The sequence below is a fragment of the Bufo gargarizans genome, chromosome 2, assembly GCF_014858855.1.
Source record: "Bufo gargarizans isolate SCDJY-AF-19 chromosome 2, ASM1485885v1, whole genome shotgun sequence".
In the NCBI taxonomy this organism is placed as follows: domain Eukaryota; kingdom Metazoa; phylum Chordata; class Amphibia; order Anura; family Bufonidae; genus Bufo; species Bufo gargarizans.
Window position 1 is genome coordinate 189599963 of NC_058081.1, and position 9167 is coordinate 189609129.

The window sequence follows — 9167 nt, forward strand, 5'->3', positions numbered from 1 at the left end:
TATTAGAAGGATTTTGAGCTTTATTCACTTTTTTTAAACACTGCTAATATTTTGAACACAACTGTATATTGTGGACGTGCTAGTGGCGATCTAGAAGCACATGTCCTCCGCTCTATAGACTCAAACTAGCTGACCGAATACCTTTTTAAAATGGGCACCGGTGCTTCTCAAAAACAGTGAGGTGCCCCCAGTGGTTAGGAAGGCAGATGAGATTTATAAGGTGCACAGCAACATAACTAGCGCAGCTAATGGAATACAGTGGTCAGGAGACAAATGAAAGGTAAATTGAGCAATATTTTTAATTTTTACTTGGACTTCCACCTTAGATGGTGAGGCAGCGGCATCACCATAGTCTGTTTGGTGAAGCACAACTTGGTGTATCTGGTGAGGCCCCAGTAAAAAATGTTTGAGAAGCCCTCATGTATACCAGCAGAGCTGCCACGTGCACCATGGTGCACTATATTACAGAGGTACTCTAGTTCTGTATCGGCATGCTCACTTGGCTATTTCCTGAACACGGACACAAATCATGGCTCAAAGCTTGCTTTTTTTTCCCCATCACCGTTGCATTCTGCTTCCATTGCAGAACACAGTGCTGTTTTTAGCATTTTGTCCCTTCAGGAGGATCAGGACCAAGTCTGCTTGATCTCATTAATAGTTCATCAATAGTTTTCTGGGAATTTAATGTCATTAGGATATCAGAGGGGTCTGACTCCTGGTGCCAGCACCAATGACTGCTTTCAGGAGCAGTTGTGCACAGGCATTGGAACGGCACAGCTCCGTACACTGTGTAGTAGTCGCATATGGTAGCATTGTTGCAGTAACTATTCATTTCCACGACAGTGTAGTGAGTTGTAGTCTTCTGGCACACAGCGGCCCCTGAAAACGGTTGATCAGCAGTGTTGCTGGTAGTTGGACCCCAGCCAATCTGATATTGATGACCTACACTAAGTAAACCCCTTTTAAAGAGGATCATGTATATTCACTGCATGGGGCAGAGGCAGCTGGAACACGGATAAATATTGTGGACATCTTGGAGTTAAAAGGGTTTTCTAGGTGTTTAATACGGATTACCTTTACTCAGTATAGGTCATCAATATCATATCGGCGGAGGTCAGACACCTGGCACCTCAACCAATCAGCTGTTTGAGGAGGCAGAGGACTGTGGCCTCCTCACAGCTTACCCAGCACAGTGCCATACATTGGATAGCGGCTGTGCTTGGTATTGCAGCTCAGCCCCCTTCACTTGAATGGGACGAAGCTGCACCTAGGCCTCGTGATCAGTGGCCTACGAATGGGCTGCTGCATTCATGGCCTCTTCAAACAGCAGGTCTGCAGAGGTGCTGGGTTTTGACCCCCCCCCCCCTGAAATATGGTGTGATTAGGTTCTCCATCATAGTACCATTTCAGCTGTTACTGAAACTTACTTGGTTTGCATCTGATGTACTTATTCTGTCTGTTAATAGGTTGCTGGCTCTACTTGAGTTTGCAGAAGAAAAGATGAAAGTCAGATATGTCTTTATCTGTTTCAGAAAGAGTCGAGAGGACAGAGGTATGTGAATGTGAGATTACTTGTCAAATATTAAGCTGGCTATAAACAAACTAACCATTAAAGGGAACCTGTCACCGGGATTTTGTGTATAGAGCTGAGGACATGGGTTGCTAGATGGCCGCTAGCACATCCGCAATACCCAGTCCCCATAGCTCGGTGTGCTTTTGATGTGTATATAAAAAAAAAAAAAAAAATTGATACATATGCAAATTAACTGAGATGTGTCCTGTCCCTGACATGAGTCCAGCGTGAAGGAGCCCAGCACCACCCCGCATCCTAAGAATCTCCTCCTTGCTCCCCGACGTCAGAAAGCCAGAGCGCCCTAATCTGCGCGGTGACCGCATTTGAACTGGCCATCACTGCTTGTGAGCTGTGGTATCTGGATGTAGACCTGGTTAGGCTACTTTCACACTAGCGTTTTGCTGGATCTGGCAGGGTTCAGCTAAAACGCTTCCGTTACTGATAATACAACCATCTGCATCCGTTATGAACGGATCTGGTTGTATTATCTTTAACATACCCAAGACGGATCTGTCATGAACTCCATTGAAAGTCAATGGGGGGCGGATCCGTTTTCTGGGAACGCAACTAAACGGAACGGATTGCATTTTGGAGCATTCTGTTCAGTTTTGTCCCCATTGACAATGAAAGGAGACAAAACTGAAGGGTTTTATTTTCCGGTATTGTGCCCCTGTGACGGAACTCAATACCGGAAAACTAAAATGCTAGTGTGAAAGTAGCCTAAAACTTTTAGCCAGTCAGGCTACTTTCACATTTGCGTTCGGGGCTCCGCTTGTGTGTTCCGTTTAAAGGCTCTCACAAGCGGCCCCGAACGCATCCGTCCAGCCCTAATGCATTCTGAGTGGATGCGGATCCGCTCAGAATGCATCAGTCTGGCAGCATTTGGGCTCCGCTCAGCAGGCGGACACCTGAACGCTGCTTGCAGCGTTCGGGTGTCCGCCTGGCCGTGCGGAGGCAAACGTATCCGTCCAGACTTACAATGTAAGTCTATGGGGACGGATCCGTTTGAAGATGACACAATATGGCTCAATTTCAAACGGATCCGTCCCCCATTGACTTTCAATGTAAAGTCTGGACGGATCCGTCTGCGGCTACTTTCACATTTAGAATTTTTTTTACAATATAATGCAGACGGATCCGTTCTGAACGGAGCCACCGTCAGCATTATATGAGCGGATCCGTCTCAGACGGATCCGCTCTGAACGCAAATGTGAAAGTAGCCTTAATGGTAGACCCATGTATTGACGTATGATGCAACAAATTAATTTCTACAATTTTATCGCAACATTTCACTAAACCTGCTAAAATGACTACATTTTTAATACACGTGGGGGTCATATTTAGTCTTACGAGTGTCTTGTAACAGCGTGATGTGACTATGTACAGACCGTGTTCCGACTGTAGGCAGCTGTGGCTGTTGTTTTTTCTGTTGAATATTTAGTTGATGGTTAGTGTATGTATTTTGCTTCTTCTAACTTCTGTTCCTTTTTTTGTTCTTTTTCACAGGCCCGCTTCTCAAGACGTTCAGTTTCCTGGGTTTTGAGATCGTGCGCCCCGGGCATCCCTTTGTTCCTGCACGTCCAGAAGTTCTGTTTATGGTGTACACGCTGGACGAAAGCTCATCGGATGAGGAATGATCTACAGAGGACGAATAGTACTTGTAGCGCAATTTTTTTTTTTTCTTTTTGTTTTTCTTGTGTGTATTCAAGTAGCTGTTGAGAGTTTTTCGCACTTTTTACCTGGGCATGGGAGGACAAGCGCGCATGTTCATGCGATGGACTGATATTTTTGGCCTTTCTTTCAGTTTTATGAATAAGATTTTGTTGTTGACTTTTTCTGCAATTTTGTTCAAAAGCATCAACTTCAAGCACCTTGCAGTCTGTGATCACAAACATGTACTCAGAATGTAGTTAAAGCTGCATATGGAAAAAATAGTTATCTTAAATGCCAATCTGTTGTCGGTGTGGGTTTTTGTAATTTTTTTTTATTTTATTTATTTATTTTTTGCTAGACTGAAAATTGACCATACACATTAAAGGCCCACTCCCAACTCCTATCTCGCCCAACTGGGACTGGACAAAAATGCATGTGTGTTACAAAAGGGAGTAGTCACAGTGACCCACTATCCCAACATGTCTGGTAATTCGTTTCCCTGGGGGATTACCTGCTGCAAGATGGGAATAAGCTGCTACCAGACACCCCTGATAGCAGGTGATCTCCCTGGGACACACTGACATGGCAGTCTAGATGGACAAATCGATTCATAATATTAAAGGGGTTGTCAGGTTTTAAGCCACCACTAGCTGATTGGACCCCAGCACCACCATGATCAGCTGTTCTGTGTTGCTCTGTTGCCAGAAGTCCAAGTTGACTGTCCATTGTATCCCCAGTGCCAAATTCCAGAGATGGAGCTATACAGAATAGCTGATCAGTGGCGCTGCCGGACCCCCACCTATACTGAGGATAGGCCATTATTTAAAAAAGGCTAGACAACCCCCTTACTATTGGGTAGTCTAATGTTGTAATGATTTTTACCCTAATGAGAAAAATAAATATGCTAGGTTTGTACAATTAGAAAAAATGTCACGGGCCATCCTGAACTGCATTGGTACATTTCACACACACAGTACATTGCCTACCGTAATAAACTTCATTCCCGTACAGTTTAAAATATCTTAGCAGACTTGCCTACCGCCACATAACTATAGAAGTCGTGGTGGTAGGCTGTTAACTGTAACCGGACATATGAAAGAATCCGGTTACGTTACGATGAAAGTGGTCACGGGGTTTATGATCACGGTGACAGGCCGTGGTAAAAAAGAAATTAGAGCAGTTTGGAAAAAGAGTGCGGTCTCTCTGAGATCATCTGTGTATGAGACTGCTGGCTATAAAGTTAACTATAATTGTGTTGTCATTGCAAATTAACCCCTTTCTGCCCTGATTGTTGGAGAAGGGGATTAATTAAAAAAGTGGAAAAAAATGCTATACTATAGCAATAGTATAGCAGGCATTGTGAACATAAACATGCGTGTACACATTTCCCTTTACTTTTTTTTTTTTTTTTTTTTTATAAAAAAAAAATATATTAGTTTTAGCAATAGTATAGCAGAATTTGCATGTAAAATACATAAAACACTTTCTTTTTCCTTTTTCTTTCATAAGAAAATTTTAAAAAAATATAGGTATTTGGTTTTATTTAGCTAGTATAGCATAGTGTGCATAAAATATACAAACTTGTGCTTATTTGTTTATAAAAAATTGTAGCTATAATTAGTATAATAGTCTTTGGGTGCAAAATAAACACACATTTTTTTTAATTTTTTTTTTTATAATAAAAAGAAAAATACTTAGTATTATCAGTATATACCAGTCTTTTGCTTACATAATATAACCGCATATACATATTTTTGTGTGTGCACGTCTTTTTTTTTTTTTTCTTATTCCATTCAGTTTTCTTAAATAAAATTAATCAAAAACGTAAAGGGGTTGTCTCACTTCAGCAAGTGGCATTCATCATGTACAGAAAGTTAATATAAGGCACTTACTAATGTATTGTTATCCATATTGCTTCTTTTGCATGTTTGATTAATTTTTACATCTCTGTATACACTGTATTTCCATAGTTACGACCTCCCTGAAATCCATCAGTAGTGGTCATGCTTGCACACTATAGGAAAAAGCGCTGGCCCCTCTGGTGGCTGGGGCTGTGGGAGTGCACATAGGCTAGTGCTTTTTCCTATATTGTGCAAGCACAGCCACTGCTGCTGGATTGTAGGGTGGACGAAACCATGGAAATAAGTTGTGTATAATGTAATGGAAAAATTAATACAACCAGCAAAGGAGACAATATGGACAATCCCAATACATTAGTAAGTGCCTTGTATTAACTTTCTCTACATAATAAATACTATTTGCTGACTTTTAAATTTCCAAATTCCCCAAGACAGATGGGGGTCAGCATTAAAAGAAAAAAACACATACATACATACATACATTGATTGATTGTGGGAGTTTCTAATGTTTTGGCACAGTCCAACATCTGTACTGGCTGGATGGTGCCATACAACCAGCAATAAAAAAAATAGGCCACTAAAATCTATCATGTGCTCCAGTCATTTCAGGTCTTGCTGTGAGCCTACCAAGATTTAGGGTATCATTGCAAACAGCAGAAGTATATGAACATGTGGAAATGTGTGCATTGCCAAGGCCACATGATGAATATGAAAAATAGGCCACTGGATCAAAACATCTTGGTGAAAAACATCTTTAATTTTTCTTTACCCAATAGTATACATTTTTCCTTAAAAAAATAAATAAATAAAAATGTCCAAATTTCTCTAAGATGAATACCTTAGTGGATCAGCATAAAATAAAAAAAAGTCACTTTGTGGGTGTTTCTAATGTTTTGGTACTGTACAGTATCTGTTCGGGCAGTATGGTGCAAGAGAAAAATCGGCTCCAGTTTTTAGAAGTCTTGCAGTGAGCCCATATAAGATGTAAAAAGCACACATACGGTATATGAACATCTGGTAAGTGTGTTTGTGTTTTTTTTTATAAGGCCACATGGTGAATGTGAAAAATAGACCAAAAGATTAAACTGTCTAAATTTCCCCAAGATGAATACCTTGAGGGAGGGGGGGGGGGGTCTGACAGTATGGTGCCATAGAACCAGCAATAGAAAAATCCACTCCAAAATGTGCAGAGAATTCTCCGGATCTGGCACTGCCCAATGCAACTAGAATGCTTGCCAGTCCCATTAACTACAATGAGGTCCAATAGAGATGTGGCTGAAACAAGCAAATATACAGAGAATCAGATGGAAAGAAACCACTGCGCGCTTCGGTTTGTGTCAGGCCAATTTCCGGTATTCACTGGCGGCTGGATTGCACTGCCGTAGATGTGAAAGTAGCCTTAGGGGGTGAACATAAAAATAGCCACTTTGAAGGTGTTTCTACCGTTTTGGCTCTCTACATCTGTATTGGCATTACGGTGCCATAAAACCAGAAATAGGAAAATAGACCTCCAAATTCTATAATGTGCTTAAGTCATTTCAGATCTTGCTGTGGGCTCAGCCAGTAGGTAAGTTGCACAAATAGCACCCATTTTCCCAGTATAGACATGTTTTGTCTTAAAATCTTTTGTAACAGAAATTTTCAGTTTTTCTTTAAATGTTTTTTTTGTTTTTGTTTTTATAGTATATCTGTCATCTAATGGCAAAAAAGCAAGATCTAATGTGTCTTGGGGGGGAAAAAAAAAATATCATGTAGGTTGGTTCAGAAATTGGTGACAAAGTTAGAAAGGCCCATTGCTAAAATTGAAAATCTGGCCAGATAAGAAAGTGGGGGGGAGGTAAACACTGATAATGAAATGGTTAAAATGTCCACCTCCTTAATGTCTCCAGATTCTGTTCCATACTTTATCTTTTTCTATGCCCTCTCCGTTGCTTTCTACCAACCTCACAACTCTGTTTGTATATAGAGCATACTTTCACTTCTTCCACTGCCCAGAAGCCCTGCACTACTATCTACTGTAATGCTGAGGCAACACATGTGAGACTCGATGTGATGAGAAAAGGACTTTCCCCTGCTTAGTCACATGCTCCTATGATCTGTCTTCACAGACACTTAGCGGATGGTGGAAGTCAGTGAAAATCCGCAATAGTTATAAATACTACATTGATACGATACCAGAACCAACATTAATTCACAGTAGTAAATAGAATAGGTATGTTGTAGGTAAAAAAATAAACTGTATATCACTGATAAGTTATCCTACTAAAACTTAACTTTTATATTCGTCCTTCATTAAAATAAGTCCCACACATTAATTATTGATGACTGTGTGCGATTAATCTGGCATATGCCAAAATATCCAGATGTACAAATACAAAAGTACAGGGCACTGAGCAGCAGAGAATACAGTATAAGCCTTGTAGTTCAGTCACCACTCACGGTTTGATGTGTATTCACGCTTTGTTGTTGTTGTCCAGGCAGGTAGATGTATAAACTGAGAGGTAGTCCTATTGGATCCGCAGATGTAGTTTTGTCCGCTAAAAAAAAATGGTCCAAACATAGGTTATTTCGTTATTAGCTCTCTTGATAAAAGATAGAGCAAATAGGTGGGAGATATATCCCTGACAGACTGTTTGAGCCCTGCCTGAAAGCTGAGAGGTCTCCTGCCTAAATGTGAGAGAATCACCCCCAAGGGAGCGACCCCACTTATCCGTGGCTGGCCCTGTTATTCTCACCCTACATACAGTCTCCCGGTGCCTGCACAGCCAGATATTTCATATTAGTTCTCCCGACGCGTTTCCTCTGACAGGCGGTACTGTCAGATTCATCAGGGGATGCAAAGATAAGGTTCGGCTCAATAGCCGTTAGCTCAATCGCTCTGTGTTGGTATCCCAGCTGAACAGATGCAGTCCAGGGAGTCCCATCATAGTTTCCTGAGCGCATGCTAACCCCCACCATCCTGGTTCCAGTGTCATGAGCATGCAATCTTGTGACTCTGTGTTAGACATATAGCGCATAGAAAGTAACTATTTTTATCTATGTAGTATTGTTGGTTCTGTATATCACTGATAAGTTATCCTACTAAAACTTAACTTTTATATTCGTCCTTCATTAAAATAACTGTGTATTTAGTATCAGAAGGTCAAAGGGCCCAGTGAGGTCCTCACTTGCCCTACAAGCTGGAGGGACTAAGGCCACATCCAACAGACTGGAGTTTATCCTGATGCATCCACTGATACACAGGGCTGTCTGTGCTGCAGTAAGGGAAATTAGAGTGTTGTACATGGCAGCTTTTCTTTCAGATGGAAGACAGTGGGTGCCTTGGGCCCCAGGAGGCCTCCCAAGCCACCCATATTGTAGTCCACCATTGTTGATTACCTATCCTAAGGATAGGTCATCAATTTCAAAATCTCAGATCAAAATCAACCCCTTTTAACAATTATAAAAAAAAAAAAAACAGTAGAGGAAACTACAGAGAAAAAAAAATATAATGGAAAGATTTGTGCCTCTTTTTTGTGTCTTGGATCTGCTCCTGATATTGTATTACACATACTGACCTTGTGGAAAAACCCTAAGGGCTCACACATCACATATTTGTTCCAGAATCTGCACTGAAGTTCCACAAAGTACAGAACAATGTTACCAAACCCCATTCACTCGACATGTGAAGCCTAAACATTTGTAAAGGTAGATGGGAAGAAATCAGTGCCGCAAGTAAGCCGTGGCAGGCTGAAAGCACACTGTGCCTAAGTACTTGGCTCCCATCATACAACGCAACGTTTCCATAGGTCCTCATTCACCAGGTGGAGGCCAAAAGATTGTCCTTGTAAAAAAAATGTATAGCAGTGCACGCTTCTTTACAATGGGCCCCCATAGATGTCAGATGCCCCTGTATGGTATCAGACATCCTCCTCATCTTAAAGATATAGTGGCAGGCTCTAACACAATGTGTACAGAGCCTTAGTCCCTTGCTACTTTTTCATCACCTCTGTGGTATCTTTGCATAACTGCATAGGCCAGGAGTCTAGAAATGGGGGGTGACAACGTTAGATGGCAGTTGTAAAACCATTTTTTGTTTTTTA

General features: G+C 41.3%; 1 protein-coding gene across 2 annotated transcripts in view; it reads left to right on the top strand.

Moving 5' to 3' along the window:
• The window catches only part of OAZ2 (ornithine decarboxylase antizyme 2), a 29536-nt gene extending 26012 nt beyond the window's left edge, over positions 1-3524 (top strand). For both annotated transcript variants that reach the window (XM_044279789.1, XM_044279787.1), the window contains exons 4-5: positions 1467-1552; positions 3080-3524. In XM_044279789.1, the coding sequence (XP_044135724.1) occupies positions 1467-1552; positions 3080-3210 (217 nt within the window). In that variant the 3' untranslated portion in view covers positions 3211-3524. The remainder of the gene's footprint in view (positions 1-1466; positions 1553-3079) is intronic.
• Positions 3525-9167: the final 5643 nt, after the last annotated feature.